General features: G+C 47.3%; 1 protein-coding gene across 4 annotated transcripts in view; it reads left to right on the forward strand.

Annotated features, from left to right (window-relative positions):
• hth (Meis homeobox homothorax) overlaps positions 1–18949 on the forward strand; it is a 404490-nt gene that overhangs the window by 284916 nt on the left and 100625 nt on the right. For all 4 annotated transcript variants that reach the window (XM_075699492.1, XM_075699491.1, XM_075699494.1 and 1 more), the window contains one exon: positions 6437–6576. In XM_075699492.1, the coding sequence (XP_075555607.1) occupies positions 6437–6576 (140 nt within the window). The remainder of the gene's footprint in view (positions 1–6436; positions 6577–18949) is intronic.

Genomic DNA, 18949 nt, shown 5'->3' on the forward strand with positions numbered 1-18949 from the left:
ATTCAACAAGGTTAGAAACTTTAATTATAATACCGAAGAGGCCTGGCTGTACGCCTGTTTTATAGACCAGCTGTGACAAACAGGCGATGAATATTTATCTATCTGGCTGTCTAAACATTCACGCACATACTTGATAGTACATACATACATACATACATACATACATACATACATACATACATACATACATACATACATACATACATACATACATACATACAAAAAACGACACAGCCGAAAATCTCACAGTGCGCATGAAGCTTCCCTTACGGTAGTTGACAAGAGCGAAGCGGGTACTCCCTCTCGCTTAACGCGCAGCGCACTTAACGACAAAACATCACTCGTGTTACACGCTCGTTTCGCCTCTCGACTACAACCTTCCCCGCCACTACGTAAGTGTCACGTGGGCGTGCCTCGCGTTCGCTCGTCCACTGCATTTAGGTAGAGCGAGGCGCGTTCGACCAGGAGCGACACCTAGGAACGGAAGCGGCAATAACGGAGTGCGCGCCTCCTTTCCGCTGGAAGATTGTTGGGGGGGGGGGAGGGGATTACTGTTCGGGCAATATATCACTCGGCTGCCTGCCGTTGTCTCGGCGCCCGTGGCACGTTTGCGCTAACCGCACGTTGCCTTCTTCGAGAACGCCTCCTTCTCTCCCTCTCTCTCTGTCGCCTCGGCGTTGCCGTCGCCATTCCTCTCAGCTCGGCCCTGTCACGTGACAAAACGGAGCTTGAGTAGTCGAACGCCACTGATAGGCGCGCCTGCTGTTGAAACGAGTGCAAGTGTCGCCTTCAAGGGTCTGTGTGTGTGTGTGCCCGCGTGTGCGTGGCGTGTCTTTTGTCTGTGCGACTGTGTGTTCGTGCGCGTGTGTTTACTTTCGGCTGCCTTCCGAAGCCCCGCCGACCCCGGCTTGCCATAAAACTTGTCGCCGTTGGAGTGGCGGCTCGCTTTGGAGAACGGGTTTGAGAACGCAGGATAGAGCGATGGCGGGTGGAGGTAAATGGGGGGGGGGGAAGAGGAAGGGGAGCGGGTGTTTTGGGGGTATGTACCATCAGGCGGTTCGTATCTGGGGCGCAAACAGTGAGCGGTTGGCATCGGAGAACAAACGGAGCCAGTGCGTCGCCTGGGCCTTCCGAGGACCAGTTTCCTTTATTGTTTCTTTTTCGCGCGTGTATCCGGAAATCGGAAAACAAGTTGCTAAAGGAAAGTATAGTCCCTAGGCCTCTGTGTTGGATATGTGACCAAGTTCAGAAACGACCTTTAACTATCGAATGCAAAAAAAAAAGAAGGATGTTAGTCGCGAATGTTAGCAGCTGGTAGAAGCGCGTAATTACCTGACGATGTTTGACGCTTCAACACTTATACATGCATTGGTTTGATTGTCTGTTTTTGCGTATGATTCTAACTAACAAAGCAATCCGGTCTCTCTATTTGATGGTGCTCGCTGATAAAGCGATGGTGATGTGCTTTGCAGAACCCGTATTATCCTTTGTCTGTCACGACGGTACGTAAAGCTTTCTACCTCTTAACGACGATGGAACATAACGAATAGGCTTTCCGTTCGCCCGGGTATTGTGTGCAGTCTTTGTGTTGATCCTGTCCAGATACCGTTAAACTATGTCTCCCTCTTTCGGGGTGTTAGCCGCAGGTAGCGCGTTGTTTACCTGCTCCCTTCTTGCGCTTTCTTTACTCCATGAATGATCGGTCATACTTGTGTAGATAAGCTAAAACTCACTAATGATGCTCGAACGAAGCAAATGGGCTTTCCGTTAGTGTTCATTTAGTCTGCGGGCTTCGTGTTAACCACAGATAGGTCGTCGTTTAAACTCCTCAGCCCAACTTTCCACTCCCTCTCCCCCTTCTCCGCATCTGCGTCATCCCCTACGCGATCTTTTACACACAGTCGAGGAGTATCGATACAAAACAGGAAGAGAGGGATCAAGCCGCAATGGGGCTGGGCGTCTTGAAGTTTTCGAGATTATCCCGATTGGACTGCCATAAAAACGGTCTCGCTCGAGATAGCGACCGTTCGTGGTCTTTTTATGTTTTCTTCTGAGCCTGTATACTTTCGCGTACTGCATGCGTAGTACAAGGCGCTCTTGAGCGCTGGACTTCGTTCGGCTGTCTATACAACACATTCGTACGTACAACACTCCGGAAAAAAAGTAGCCGCGAGGCGTCCGTAAAGGCTTCGCAAGTCGAAGAAAGACCGTAGCTGTATAGAGACACGGAGGAGGAGCGTATTTTCGCGGAAGGCTATTCGTCTGGTGGCTTCGTTTTTTGGCGGTGTCTTCTTTTCTTTAATCATTATTGTGGTTGTTACGGTTCGGCCTGTCGCCGCTTATCAGCGGAGGTTATCTTTTTACACGGAGTACGCGAAGTAGTCCTCCCGTCGTGTGATCGTTTCGCTGGGCGCGTTCCTTGTGTCGTCTGTTTATCGTCTGGCCGTATAAGGCACGGGTAATGAAGATAGTGCCGATACTTGGAGCGACCGTCATCTCCTTCTGTTTGGTTTTTCTTTTGCTGTTTGTTTTTTCTTATTTCTCTTGCCTGTTAACTTTTGAACGTACGTGCTATTCTCGAAGCAGAGAGCTCCCAGAATGCAGGTTTAACAACTTCTTCGCGCTATATTCTACATCACCTTCTGTTCCACGCCGATGTGATAGCCCCGGCCTTTGAGCAGTATATATAGCTTATCCCCGCTGTCGCAGAGGGCGTTATGCACCTCACTTCCCTAGGTCGCCGGTTATAAATCTAACCTGATTCAGCTGTTCTCGTTATTCTAAGTATAGGTTTGGGGCGTAGGACGCCTTCATTGGAGCTGAAAAAAGAAAATTTGTTGGACAAATATAAGGAACAGACGGAGAAGGGACTGGCTGGGGGATGGGTTAGGTATGGTTTACTAGGACAGTTAAACTTCTCGACTGGGCTTTCGATATAATCTGTTTGACATGTTCGCTGTTTGTCAAGCTTTATAGCCTCGCAGATAACGCGGTGTGCTGCTCGCTTGGCTGTGCACGGCTAGGCTATATAAAAAAAAAAAGATGTAGACATAATGCGTCTAAGTGTAGTTCACGACTAAGGCTAAAGTTACCTGTCTTGGGTCCCGTTAGGAGCTGTGTCGTCCATTTGGCGACTGAGACATTCCGTGAGCAGTATCGCGGTGCCATTTCTTTTTGCGATATTATTTTGTTTGCTTTCTTATATATATATATATATATATATATATATATATATATATATATATATATATATATATATATATATATATAAATTCGGTTTGGGCTCAACCTGAAGTCCGTCACACCAAGTAATTTTGGTTTCCCAACATATGTGGCTGGCGGATGCTTCATAGGCACGTTGAGATTATATCTTTACACATGTATGACCATGCAATTTCTATAAACAGGTATACTTAGAGATAGATAGATAGATAGATAGATAGATAGATAGATAGATAGATAGATAGATAGATAGATAGATAGATAGATAGAGTGTGTGTGTGTGTGCCGGCGACGACCGCATTGCGAAAGACCTATTCACGCCTGCTGCAACTATGGGCGGTTAACACAACACGTTCTCGCGCAGTTACCGCGGCAGACATCTGCAGTTTTGAAACGCGCTGGGGTACACGGCAAATCAGCCAGTTTATCGATCGATTATCAATCATTCAACCCGATCGTTCAATCTAAACCACAGTGCTTCTGACGCTTGTCGCGGCGAATGGGCGCATTCTGGAAGTGGTGTTTCGTAGCTGGCAAGACAGTGTGAATCAGTCAATGAATCGACATAAAAAACGGGTCACCGAAACTCAGTCATTCAATTAACCAATCTATAAATCATGCAATTAATGAATATAAACTGTGATGCCGAACATCAATCGATCCATTAACCAATCAGTATACACCATGTGCTGCGGAACATCAATCAATTAATTAATCAAGTCAATAAATCAATGAATCAACATACACTATGCGTTACCGAACATCAACGAAATCAGTTACCAAAACAGCGGTTCAATTTATCTTTCAGAAGCACAAGCGTTTTGACGCTGGCAGTAGCAGGCGACATGCATCCTTCAAGCGGAGTCCTGTGTTCGAAAAGTTAGGGTCCCTGCATACGCTCCCGCAGGGAGCAGAGTTGCGCATAGGTCCGCTGTTGTGTTCCAGCTCTGCAGTGAAGCAACTCTTCGAGCGCGCAGGAGGCAAATGCAGCCGTGGTGTTCCATTTGCTTTCTTCTCTGCTGGTCGTGAGCTACATGCGGCAATTGTTCGCAAGCGGTGAGCAAGATGACCCTTTTTAATGCAGGCTACGCTCGAATGATCGGCGCAAGTGGAGGGGGTGCCAAACCCCCGAAATTTTTAGTTTCTATGTAGATCTATACAGGCACATATACAAACACACGCACGAACGTACACATATGAGTAGGGCCCCCCTCGATCCCTCGAAATAAGATTTCGACTACACCCGTGGCTCGAACAGCTCAAAAATTCGCCTGCAAACGTGCATTACCTTGCAACAAAAAAGCGGTGCAATGTTTTTTTTTTTTAGCATGCATATGAAGTTTTCTCGCGGAGGCCGGAAGGCAAGGAATGTTTTCAAGGGAGTTTAAAGAAAACTTCGCAACACGTGTGGTGGGCAGTTATGTGAGCACATTTTGGCTGCCGAAACCTGGCGAATAATGATCGGGGCCAAGAGAACTATTGTGCCTGCAGTTATGTCAGTGACCGCTAACCGTGACCGTCATTCATCACTAACCGTCATTCACAGCTGCTGCACGTTTTCGACATATGCGGTGCAGGCACGTAGATTTAAACGCACTTGGAATGTTCACATGCGCACATTTTGTGCAAAGCTTATTTTTACGATTCATCCCGCAAACGTAACAGCTGCTTCATAGCAACAAATCTGCAAGTGGAAAAACGATTCAAGATACACGAGCTGCTAGATCAAATTTATTTCGTGCAGGGGAATCGATGAGCAATGGCTGGTGGCAGCAGGGGATGAGTGCTGGTTCTTGGAGCCTTGGGGGCAAAATTAGAAGACACTGGAAATGCAACAAGTTATTGAGAGTAACAGCAGGTTACTTTTATTGCACTATTCACATAAGATGGCAAACTTGCAAAGTAATTATTCACACATTGCAGACTGTAATATCACCAAACATTTTTCTTTATTCACGCTACTCAGGTTAATGTACCGTAACACAGCGCTTATTAAGCGTGAAAAAATAATTTAACGTTGCTCACGTCGACTAAGGCTGATCGAACAAGTAACATATTGCGGGCGGTAAAGGCTGAAGCTATCACTGTTGTCTCATCAGCGGTAAAGCACGGATGTTTTCGCATACAATACAATGAACACAAGTACATTAATCGACCTTACATGAAAAATCAGAACGCCGACAAGAAAAGAAAGTGTAGAGAAAAGCCAGGATGCACCGGGCAAATGGTATCTGCTAGTATTTACCCTGTTTCGAACACACTGTTATAGAGCCGCATAGACAGAACAATCGTACAAGCTACACAGCGAATTGGGCGAGTTCGTAAGTTAACATTCTTGCGTACATGTGCAGCGCGCGACAGAGACGTGTCGTTCATTCTTTCTCCTGCGTCTGTGTCGCGCTGCACATATACTAGAAAAAAATTGCACAAGTGAAGAACCTCTCATGCCAGGCGCACGCATATCAGCGTGTACAGGAGCGTTACTCGAGATAAATGCTGCTTTAGTGTAAACAAGCCTAACTCACCACTGTACATAAGGCGAACGCACCTCGCATACCTTGGTCCCTTTCGGAGATGGCCGGTCTGTCCCGCGATTTGTCCGGTCTGTCCGGTCTGGCTGGTCTGTCCGGCGGAGATGGCCGGCGATTTGTCCAGTTTGGTGCGCTGCACCCCGTCATACTGGTATACAAGTGTCAAAATAATGTGTTTTGTACCACTTCACCAAAGTTATTAACTTAATGTCGTCGAATACCGTACCTTCAACCCGGAGCCGATCAGTGCAACGCACGCTCGACGGTCCGCTGATTGCAATTTGGATGGCACTGACAGAAACGAGTCGGCGCCGCGGCCGTAAAGTTGGCTTCGCAGCGGCGCAGTTTAACATTTGACGTCATTTTTGTTCCACGTGATAGCGCTAGGCGAATAGCGGTGCGAGCGGCGCCGGAATAGTTATGCGCAACTCCGCTCCCTGCGGGAGCATATACAGGAACACTAAGCCAAATCGAGTTATAGCGCCCTCTATCTGTCATAAAATTAAATCGAAACTATACACGTCACATGCTCGCTTGTGTCTCTGTGCTCGAACCTGTGCCTTTGGCGCTTCGCAGGCGACGATTAGTCCTGTCGATGTGCCATCAGATTAAATCGAAACTATGCGTGTCACGTGCTCGTTTGTGTCTCGGTGCTCGAACCTGTGCCTTTGGTTGATTCGCAGGCGATGCCAGTGTGGGCTCGGGCGACGGCACGGGCGAGGACGAAGACGAAGACAGAGGCAAGAAGCGCCAGAAGAAGCGCGGCATCTTCCCCAAGGTGGCCACCAACATTATGCGAGCCTGGCTCTTCCAACACCTCACGGTACGTACGCCGCTCGTACAACCAACCATGCACGCTTGCTTCTTTCCCACTGCATGCTATATAGACACACACACTGTCTCCTTCAAGGGGGACTGTGTTACCACTGAGAACATCTCTTTGGATTGCGCTGGCATTTAGAAGGTTGTGTCTCATATCGACGGAAACAGGCGCGCTTGTATGCCGGCATAAAGAAGGAATTGCATATATATATATATATATATATATATATATATATATATATATATATATATATATATATATATATATGATTTGGCTCTGAATGTAGTGCAAGAATGGCAAGCGAAACCACTGCATGTTTAGGCACTTCGAATCGTATAGGCTTTCTGTTTGCGCTTCTAAGTACAGAAGATCCTTGAACAGCGGTAGACAGTCCCTTTAAACTGCACACCGACCGCGCCTCTCGGGCTGGCTTTCTCGCATTGATGGCCGGTATAGTTTTGCGTTTGACATCATATCAAGAAACACGCTCAGATAATTTGTCCTTGGTACTACCAAGTTTTCACACTATTTAATACTATACTATGGTGTAAATGCAGTTGGTAACGATATAGGTAAGTAACCTTACTGACTAAACAAAGTACTCAGGAGTTTCAGCTACCAGTATACGAAACGCAGTTAGCATCACTGGATACAAAGTCTATAGCCTATAACGTGTATATCGGGCCAGCTCAGGCCTATTCCAAGCGTGGTTTCCATATGCGCGTTATAGAACAAACTTTGTTTCCGGTTGTGTTAATTGTGTTTTGAACTGGTAGCTGAAACATATTAGGTAAAATGTGACGAGTTCGTTAGCCAGTAATGCCACTTAAATCTACCGTTACCAACTGGATTTATGCCAAGGCTGTAAAACTGTGTGACAACTGAGTAGTAAGGGCAACGTTCTTTTTTTTTTTTTAAGAGTGAAGGCCGGTGACAGTCGCACACAAAGTTATCGCATTAAAGAATATCAAAATAAGCAACCGCAACCGCTTTTTTTTCCTCCCACGCGGACGCTCGATCACGGCCAATCGACGCTTTGTTTGCGTTTCGCTGACGCTCTCGTATGTGTATACGGTCGACCCAACTGCTTTCCCTTATACTCCACTGCCATGTGCCACGTATATGCGGCAGCACCTATACCAGCCTACCACACGCGAAATGTGTGTGTACCTTCCAATCCCAAATCCACGATGCGTGTGCTAAGGGTGGGGGGTGGGCAAAAAATTTGGGGGAGGCGCGGGAGGGTGGGCAAGTGGGCGAGCGAGCGCCCTGGGCAGACTCGCCTATGGCTCACGGTGACACTCACACATACACACACACATAATAGACGCACACCCACAGAGTTATAGCGTGCTACGCGCGCAGCTGCACGCCAGTTTGTGCGCGCTCGCGGTTTGACTCGGTCGCTGACTTTCACGCCGAGAGCGCAAACTTTCGGCTCCATGCGAGTGCCGGCTTTAGCCCTCCCTCGACTCTCACCCCCCATCCGCTCCATCGATTCCCTGCACGTATAGTCTTTATTTGTTTGACGGCCATTATTATTTTTTCATCTCCCTTCTGAATCGTCCCACCGTCTATGCCAGAGTGGTGGCGTCGTCGTCGAACACTTCACTCGGAGTTTGAACCCGCGGTGCTTGCTTGCCACGGAGCGAGAGAGCTCCGGCGTATAGGGTTGCATCTGGTTCAGTGCGCGGCCGTGGGTCGGGATAGATAGGCGAGCTGCGTCGTGGGAAGAGTGTGCGTTTTGGATTATTCCCGACCGATGAGGACGGGCGTGCTTCTATATCCTATATACTCGTAGCACATAGTCGTGTGGGGCTCAGATCGGTTTACGTCGCAGCTTTCTTTATTTCTTTGGGTGGATTGGGTGTGAGGAGTGCACTTCTCAGCCCGCCTCGTCCCCTTTATTTACCTCCTGTTTTGTTAGCTCAGCTGAACGCGTCTTCGTCCGTTATAGACCCACACACCCACGCGAGCTTATACGTGTGAGTGTACGATGCGAACGCACGCGTCTTTTTAACTATGATTGCATGTATCGTGTATTGTATTTACTTTTTTCGCTTACGCTTTATCTCTGTCGTACTCCGCGCGTTTGGAGATGGGATGGCTATGCGATATAGCAGGTCAACACAGTGTATTGTTCTTAAAAATTTCTCCCTACAAAACTAAATGTACGGCGCGTCTGCAAATAACGATCCCACTTGCTTATATATTTATTCTTATTGATCTTTTGTGCGTAAACGAGGTGTGTTCGGGAGACTGAATAAGTGGGGATCCGCTAACCTGGAAATCCATACAGACAAATTGTTTACGATTATATATTGAGCAATAGCAGGCGCTTTTTAGACCGTCTATGTGTTATAGGTTAGTGCCTTAATTCCAACAATTTTTCAGAGTCCTAACTTGACTCTCAGAATTCATGAGCGACAGTGGACCTATAGGCGCTCGTTACAGTCCCATAAGACAGGTCCGGGTATCATGCGAAATTCTGTTTAGATCAGTTCAAATAAAGGTCTACTTTGAATGCATCCAGCCACGTTGAGCTGTCGATCACATAATTCCTGGCAATATTTGGCCTAACGCGATGAAGGATAAAAAAGTGACTTGCAAGAGCAAGGCCCCCTGAGTAAAACATGATCTAAAGATCGTATAGTAGACGTCTTGAATAGTCTGTAATCATCTTATATTATACATCCTATAGACTATTTTATATTCGGTTCATGGGTGGCGCCATCTTTGGCCACTATATTCAAACAGTTTCTCAACCATGAGGGTCCCACCGTGTAGAGTGGTTAGGGTTTCATACTAGACAATTACTAGAGGCGCGATGGTCGTTCAGCCACAATAGGAGTCATTAGTACTGCATGGATTTGTCTGCGATCTGGCATGGATTCGTTGACAGAAGCAGATTCCGGTTTCTTACAGCGTTATTTGCGTCAGCGGGCCAAAGGACTCATTAGCGATTTGTAATTGCAGAAAAAGAAAATCACGAACAGTATACAGTCAAGGTGAAGAGTTGGTAAAAACTGAAATTGGTCAACAGACAGCCTGCGAACGCGCTGCACACGATTTTATTTTCGATTTATGCGTGCGCCGCCATCTTGGACTGTTACACAAACGTGACCTCAATTTTGTGCTCACTTGCAAGTTGACATGGTCGTGTGGGACACAGAACGCATCTGCAGACCTACCGTTATGCGTACAGACGGACAATTAACACCCTACGCTGGTTGTTATGTTTACTAAACGCTGCGTTTAACAGCCCCATATTGCGGTACTCCAACGCTCGCGTAAAGGTATGAGCAAGCTAAATTTTATAACGTTCAAAACAGCAGATGGCTGCAGCTAATGTGGGAGTTCTCCGCTGCGACGAACTTTACACGCGTCGCGTCCCTTCGCCATGTTATAATCAATGAATTCGTAATCGATCATTCATTCAGCAAGCCGGTCAATCACTAAACGGACAACCTGACCGATGAACGTGACACTCGACGCGTTTTTGTGCTCTCTTGCAGACTCGTCGTTTCAATTGGTTGTCGAGGAAATTTTACCCTTGTGTAACGTTTTATTTTTGTCGTCTCCTGCCGTATTCTGTACTTATTTAGAGCAAACTTATCGCGAGTTTTTTTTTTTTTTTTTTTTGCAGCTGAGCTGTTAACCTTTAGTTAGTCAGGATTTTTCTTGGGCACGTGCTTATCCAAAAACAGTACCGCCACATAGCGGCCGCGGGCCACTCAGACAGACCTCATGAGCGCCTGCTGGAAAAGGGCTTTGTCTTTGAGTTTCCGCGTAACCCAACTATGTTTTCTCGTATATTCGAATTACACTCCGAAGCCATCGTGGCTGCAGATTGTGTGCAAGTCGTACTTTACGAAGTTTCTACCGCAATTCACATTGAAAACTTCAGTTAGTTCAATAACGCTCTCGCGCTTGGCGTATAGGGCCTAGAAGAATGTGGACGTGTGTCCTGCACTTCCACATACGTACGTGCGCGTGTGACGTACGTACGTCGCTTGTGGTGGCGGTGCTTGTCTAACGCCGTCTAACGTCAACTGGAGGGGGAGTGGTACTTGTCCAATGTCGGTTGTGCTTGTCTAACATACGTACACTTTCACAGGGTTGAATAGAGGCAGATTATTTTTTTTTACCACCACGGGGCTCTCTTAAACTTCGTATAACGTGGTACGCGAGCGTGCGCAGGACGCCCCGGCATACTCAGCGGAGCGTTATCAGGAACGGTACCCACGTCACGTGCAATAGAGTCACCCCCCTCCCCCCCCTCCCTTACCACGTACACACGTCGCGTTCCAGCGAAGGGAACGAAAGGTGTCGCGCCGCAGCCAACTCTCACGCTTCGAGCTCACCGCCCGTATACACTCCGCGTACAACGTGTGCGGGAAGGCGATGCGGTCGAACGCCGTGTCTCGCCTGGGAGGCTTGTTTTCGAATAATCTCTAGCCCAGAGGTACGGGGATAATCTTTCCTCTTTTTCGCAACCTGGCCCGACGTGCTTGCTGATAATGCGGCGCGGTCGGCGCAAGAATGCCGGTGTAGGGTCAGGAGAGGAGACGCTCGGAGGTGGGGGGGGGGGAGGGGGGGATTACGCGGCTGATGGGAGTTGTCGAGGCAGTTGGCCTTTCTCTGAGCGGCGTACTGCGGCTGCCGTAATCTGGGGAGTGGTTTTCTGTCGTTCGGTGGGCGTTGGCTTCACGTAGCTCCGCCTGAATTGCGTTATATATACACGCAGCATGTAGGTGTGTAGTGAACTTCGCTTTGGTTCTAACGATACGAGAGCAATGGGCAGAATACGTCGGGGGATGATCGTCGAAGTCGATCGTTGTGGCTTTCAAGGTATAGACCAGCTGAGATGTGTTGCTGGGCAGACTTATTCTTACTGTGTAGCTGTGTTGGGGTTAATGCTATGCGGCGTGTGGGTGCTCTGACGTAGCACGGCGGGCTAGATCGACCCGCTTTTCAAATTAAGATTACAACCGTTCCTATGAAGGTTATCTCGAACCGGTATAAGAAATAGCGCACGTCATCAACTTTGGTCGTAATCACCCTAGTATCGGCCCGCCCTTGTTTACTAGCCAGCAAACTCGGCCAGACACCCATCCACGAGAAGTTCGGGGAAAGACCTAAACGAAGCTGCTCGGCTAAATGGATGTGCCACTTACCGCAGGAGCAGGATCTATATGCAGAAACGTCTCATAGATGTCCTACATCGTCTTCTAAGAGTCTTATACGTTTATACGTGTTATAGGCGAATTTACCTTCGGTTGGTGGCTGCCGTCACTTTGAGCCGCTATATGCAAGCGATTTCCCAGTCATGCGTGTCTGCTGTGTAGATCGCACAGAGTTACGTATTATAGTTACTGGCGAATAATCCGGCAATGCGTTCGTTCAGCCACAATTTGTCTACGATCTGGAAAGTATCCTTTCTGCTGAATTCGCGAGCTGAAATCCAAGTAAACAGTAGTAAATTGAGGTATCCGTTGCTGTTTGTTACTTAACTATAGATAAACATAGGGTCCGGGAAATATAGAGAAAAGAAAGAAAGTGTGAAAAGGGAGTTTAAAAAAATGAACGACGTTCTTTCTGCGATATATATAGTTCTCTACAAATAGCACTAGGGTGAATTCTGACACTGCGAGCGTTTGGTTGCCAGGGCAGCGATGTGGTATAGTACATGGATTTGTCTACTCTTCGTGCGCTGATGGCTTCGAACGTTCTTGTAACGCTAATGTTTACGTTTCAATCTTTCTAAAGTTTCCAAGTAGTCAGCGTTTCGTAATCACTGCAAGACAATTAGTGTGTGCACACACATACGTCATCACTGCGAATCGTTGCGTTTATAACGCGATGTCGTGTTGGAAAGTCATAATTTGCCAGGTCGCAAAGCGGTTTGAAGCCAGAAGTTTAGGCAAATCGATGTAGTAATCATCGTCCCCAAGCTGGCTGAGCCACCCGGTGCTTGCAGTTTCCGTGGACACACTGCCTTCATATAAAAATTTTATGTAGAAACTATATGCAAATGCTATAGAAAACTCAACGCTTTCTGCCGGTTGTTGGGGCGCACGCATTCGCGTGCAGTGGTAGAGAGAGAGAGAGAAAAAAAGATCAAGTGCGGCCGCGAAATCGATATTCGCAGGCGCCACCGACGGCGCAAGCTCGCGCTGGGCTCTCTCTCGCTCTTTCTCTCTCAAAGCCCGGGGCCCGCGGCGCGCTTGCCTCACGGCAGCGCCGGGGGCTGAAACCTTGAGGAGAGGGCGAGCGGCGGCCTCTCTCTCTCTCTCTTTCTCTCTCTCTCTCTCAAAACTGCGCTCGCATAGAAAAAGCACGGGCGCTGCGTTGAATTTGGCGGCCATCTTCCTCGCGTGCCCGCGTCAGGGATTCGCGGGTCTGGTTCACGACCGTCTGATGCGATGTGTAGTGGTACACCGCGAGCCTTCTTAGGGCCGTTACAGGGTGGTGGGCAACTTCGTTAGTAGAAGAAGAACAAGAAAAAAAAAGAGAAATAAGCGACCACACAAAATACAAACGGCGACGAGGGTTGCAATGTGGGCTTGTTGGTGTCCCCTTGAAGATACAAACGGCGAAACGAAAAAAAAAATGTTTTGGAACGATTCAGATGTGCAGCGTACAAACAACACACGACGTATAATACTGCACATATATACAAACAATGTACCGTGCATGGAAGTGTAATAGGGGGCGATAAACAAGTAAGCAGTGCTATTCCTATGTAGAAACAGCTTTACACGGCGTTTGCACACAGCATACATGCTGGATAAGAGCAACGAGACATTAAACAAGTAGCGATTCCACTTTATTTTCGAAAAATCGTTTGCTATTCATCTAACGTCTCAAAACTGTGCTGTGGGCGCGCCGTACTGTGATGACTTTATCCGGAGTAAATTCTGAACATAGCCCCTCTTCCTCTCCACAATACACTCACTCACTCACTCACTCACTCACTCACTCACTCACTCACTCACTCACTCACTCACTCACTCACTCACTCACTCACTCACTCACTCACTCACTCACTCACTCACTCACTCACTCACTCACTCACTCACTCCCACACACACACACACACACACACACACACACACACACACACACACACACACACACACACACACACACACACACACACACACACACACACACACACACACACACACACACACGCACACACACACACGCACACACACACACACCTGTGGCTTCTTTAACATACGGCTAAATTTAAGTACCCTGCCGTATGAACTCTAGCTCAATGCAAAGTGGGCCGTATTGCTTTGGGCAGGCATTACCAGGTCATGACCGCCAGCTTACCTCCCAATACCGTGAATTAACAATGTGTAATCAGTGTGTTTTACCGGTACTTATGTATGGAGGCACCAGAAACTTGGAGGTTAACAAGAAGCAACAGAGGAGAAGCAAAGGACAGGACAGTTGAAACGAAAAAATGATCGCTGTAAATTTAGGAGAGAGGAAGGGAGTGCTGTAAATTCTAGAGCAAAGGTGGAGGGGGGGGGGTTGTAGCCGATGTTCTAGTTCACAGTAAGAGGAACAAATGGCATAGGTTAGGTCACTTATTAAGCCAGTCACTTATCTGACGAACAGAACGGGTGGCAATGAAAGTGAAGCTCTCGAGGACAGCAGATAATTAGCCGCTGTGATGAAATGAGGAAATTCGCAGGATTGCCTTTGTCCTGTATTGCACGCAAAAAATTAGGCCGATCGTAGTGAAATCTGTGTGAGTGGAAACGAGGTATAAAATGGAATGGACTATGAAGTGGTCATGGTATTCATTTAATCCTGTCAACCACAAAAAGAGTCTGTCTCTATGAACTATATATTCATTGTCTAGAACCTGTGTATCGACGGTCCATAAATTAGAACAAATAAATTTGGTTTATGTGCCCATACAAAAAAGCGCTCTTTTGTATTTTATCTTTACTGTTTGAACGTTTCAGCACCAGGAGTTCAAACTTCGTTGCTGCTTTTCTGTCTCACCCAGACTATATGCAGGCTCTCTCTCTCTCTCTCTCTCTCTCTCTCTCTCTCTCTCTCTCTCTATATATATATATATATATATATATATATATATATATATATATATATATATATATATATATATATATATATATACACACACACATAGTTGGACCCAATTTTCAAAAATTGCGTATGGCAGGTATCACAGTTCTAACCTCCTTTGATCTAAATTACTCGATGAGTCGGCCATTACTTCAACGAGAAATCGAAATGTGTAATCTAATAATTAACATAAATGCGCTAGATAATTTCTTTATTGCCTATATTACGGCTCATACTTTAATCTACGGAATACAGCTAGGGAGTTCGCTCGGCGTATCCACTTGGAACGCATTCAGCGGACCAGTTACGAGATACTAATGTTCAAACTGGCCCGGCGATATGCATTGGTATTTTCCAGCAGTTACTTTTGGGCTTTGAATGGATAAAACAGCTTTTTCTTAAGTAAATAAATAAATAAATAAATTAAAGTAACCGGAACACCAGTTCATTTCGTCGGACACATTGAAAATTAGTACTTCGGAACTGGCGCTTTCCTGAGAACTCGTCCGAAGCGGATACGCCTTGCGAATTCACCCCGCATAATTCGTCGATCGAAGCACGTTCCCTAATAATGAATTAGGAAGTTCCTGAATTTGTGTTAATTATTAAATTAAGTATTCTGATTTCGCGTAGAAAGGGTTGCAATAGTGCCATCTGCCACAGGCAATTTATTTATTTATTTATGTATTTATTTATTTATTTATTTGAACCTACTGCCGGTTTCACATTTGAGGCTTTTGCAGGAAAGGGGCAGAATACATATTCAAGAGAACACAGTTCAAGTAGACGCGGACGTTAATAAGTAAGATTTCTAAAAAAAAAAAAAGAGGAATTGGTGCAGCAAAAAAAAAAAAAGTATAGAGAAATAGAAAGCCATCCTATATGGTTGCACCATTCCCATCCCAACTTTTCACACACAGCACTTAAAAGGAAACAGCGCTTGATACGAAGGTCAGCACACGCCAAACAAAGCCTTAAATCTTGGTTCTGACTCCGCGCCCGGCTGAAGTTCTTCCGCAGTTCTGGGGGGAGGCAGGTCCGTTTGCATTTCAAAAGCGACGTAGAGCGCCCAGAGAAATCGCTCACCGCTTGCTCCGACGGGAAGCATCACGCCGCCCACATCGATATCATTGCACAACGTATCTGCGTATATATATATATATATATATATATATATATATATATATATATATATATATATATATATATATATTTATAGCACGTCGGCACCACGCGCATTCTGCATCTCTTAACTCAGAGTGCATATTATACACCAAACGCGAGCAGCACTGAGAGAGAGAGAGAGAGAGAGAGAGAAATCGTCTATATGCTGCCAAACATATACGAGAGAGAGAGAGAGAGGCATCGGATGGGGAAAATTCGCGAGTGAGAGGGAGAGGGCTGAAGGGGGTGAGGGGCACGTGGGTTGGCGCCGGAGTACATATCCCGCGGCCGAGCCGAGCCTAGCCAAGCCATTGCGCCATTGAAAATCGATGCCCGCGTGTCGTGGGCTCCGAGGCGCCGTTTTAATACAATCTCGCGAGCTTGCAAGTGCGTCCATAAAGCTTCGTGCCTGCGGTTGTTTGTTTGTTTGTTTGTTGCCGCGGTCATTGTTTTTGTTTGTTGGCGAAGTTCCCAACCGTTGCCTGCTCTCCTCCGCCGGCGCATCGCGCGCACTGAAGGAAAATCGCTTTCGTCATGACCGTCTTTATGCCGTGTTTCTCTCTTCAGAGGGTCCCTGCGTCTTTCTTTCTTTCTTTCTTTCTTTAGAGCCCGGATGCTTTCGCGATGTAGGGGGGATGGCAGCGCGTCACATCGAATCTGCGCGCGTACAGCTTGTGTTGAAGTGCTTCTTGTTTAGTTCTTTTGTGAGCGCGTCTGCTTTCTTACGAAGGGCGGCGGAATCGTGTTTTTCCGCTTATCCCGTTCCCAGAAGGGCGCACTTCAGAAGAAGAGAGGAAAGGTCGAGCGTTTTTCTGTACTACACGTTTTTCACTGTCTCTGGAACTCGCCATGCTACCATGCGCTCCCCTCGCCGTCTTACTTTTTTTTTTATGTGTGTGTTTTTTAGTTCGCGTTCAGATAACTCTCGGTTGAGTTCTTCTTCCCCCAAGAGAGATGGTGGCGTGTGGCGATTCGATATCGCAGATTCGTGCAGGGGGGACAGACTTGCGATCGGGCGCAATGGCGTGTGTGTGTGTGTGTGTGTGTGTGTGTGTGTGTGTGTGTGTGTGTGTGTGTGTGTGTGTGTGTGTGTGTGTGTGTGTGTGTGTGTGTGTGTGTGTGTGTGTGTGTGTGTGTAAACATTTTGGCGGGCACGATTGGAGCGCTTCGGATGCCCTGGAGAGGAACCACCACACATGGTTTACGGCAGCCTTGGAGCCTCCGGTGCGAGTTGTGTATAGGAGAAGCCCGCGTTGTTGGTTACGTTAATGAACGAAGCCCTCGTTTATAGTTTACCATACACGCAAATGCAGTGATGCAGCTGGACGAGGAACAGAGTAAGGTATCGAAGAAAGAAAGAGTGATAGAGAAAACCGTTTCTAGTAGCTCATAGTTTCTAACGTGACATACAGCGCGCAAGCAGGAATCTTGGATCGTTCAACGACGCGCAACATATTCCAGGCTCACATTGTAAAGACATCTTGCCAACAGTCGGTGCAGTCGTATACCATAGTCACAGAAGCAAACCGCCTCCTGTGAACTTCCAACAGATTCCAACATTCGAAATCAAACTGGTTGTGCAAAGAACCGTACCGAATGAGTTGACCATACAGGTTACCGCGAATCAGAGAGCTCACACATAACGCGCCAACAATTGCATCCAAGAAGCTTCCAACTGATTCCAACACTCTATGAATTCATTATGGTCGTGCTAGCAGTTAGCCTTTCTTTTTTCAATGCGCACAAACAACTCCCGGGCTCATCCGCCACGCGTGGTCTTCTTCTTTCCGATAACTGTATAAGGATGCCCCACACTGTACATTAACGAAAAACGTTTGGCAGTATCAGTAAATTATACGCTTCTGGAAACCGCCACCAACGAGCTCACAGCAGATTACCAACAGTCAGAGCAGTCTTACTATACAGTGCCCAACACCTTGTGCCCTGTATACCCGTATCCAATAAACCCCCGACAGGTTGGCTACCAACGCTCGGAGCTGTATATTGGAGCAGGTTGTCAGTCATGCTAGTCATGACAACAGTCGCGCCCGGTAAGCTTCCAATAGTTGGGATGAGTGGTACAAGTCGTGCCAACAACGAGATGCAAAAGAGTTTCCAACGGGTTATACCAACAGCCTTAGACGCCATATCTTTGCTCCGACTGTCGAGGACATGTTGCAGCCTCTTATAGGAACGTTGGATGCGTCGTACTGCTCCGACTGTCGTAATACGTTTGAAACTCTGTTGGATTCTGTTGTTCGCACGACTATGTAAACGTACGCGTGGTCTTCCCATTTCGTCTTCCGCGACTGCCTTATGTCTGTGCATAGCTAGTACCCGACAGAGACCCAATCCAGGGGCAGGCTAGTGGAAGGATTCGCGTCTTTTATTGTTCCTTCGGTGTATGGCGTTCACATCGAGGCGACGATTCGATCCGAGCTGGCGGTGGTGCGCTATATCGCGGCGGCAGGAGTCGTCGGGATGTACTCCTTTCAATCTCACCCCCTCCCCCACCTCCTTTTTTATATTTTTGTTGTTCACCTCTCCTCTCCCGTTTCCCTTGTACGGCGTTGCGGTTCCCTGCGAGAGTCAGTTTGGAAGCGCAGCCCCTCGACAACGACGTCGGTATATACCGTGGTGGATTTCCTCTCGGCGGGGATCGAACGAGAGGACGCGTATAACATAAAATTCACGATTCGACGAACGATCTCGTCTCCACGCGCAGATGTGAGCGCCGCCCCACCGAGGCGTTTCCATTTGCGTGCCGGAAGGGAAAGGAGCTGTACCGTGACGTGCAGCATATAATGCGAACCCGAATACAAAGCTGTGGAGAAGCGCCAAGATTAGCTTCAGACAGCTCAATCACGGCAGCCTATACCGTATCGGCGGAGCACTTGCTTGGACTTGACTGATTTCCAGGCTCTTTGCTGCGTGCGCACATAGTGTTCCCTCTATCCCGCTTTCCTCTTTCTGTTCCCCCTTTCCCTTCCCCCCAGTGTAGGGTAGCTAACCGGACGCTCCTCTGGTTGTCCTCCCTGCCTTTCGTCTCCTTGCTCTCTCTCTCTCTCTCTCTCTCTCTCTCTCTCGAATACAAAGG

Source organism: Dermacentor variabilis, chromosome 7 (assembly GCF_050947875.1).
Source record: "Dermacentor variabilis isolate Ectoservices chromosome 7, ASM5094787v1, whole genome shotgun sequence".
Taxonomy (NCBI): Eukaryota; Metazoa; Arthropoda; class Arachnida; order Ixodida; family Ixodidae; genus Dermacentor; species Dermacentor variabilis.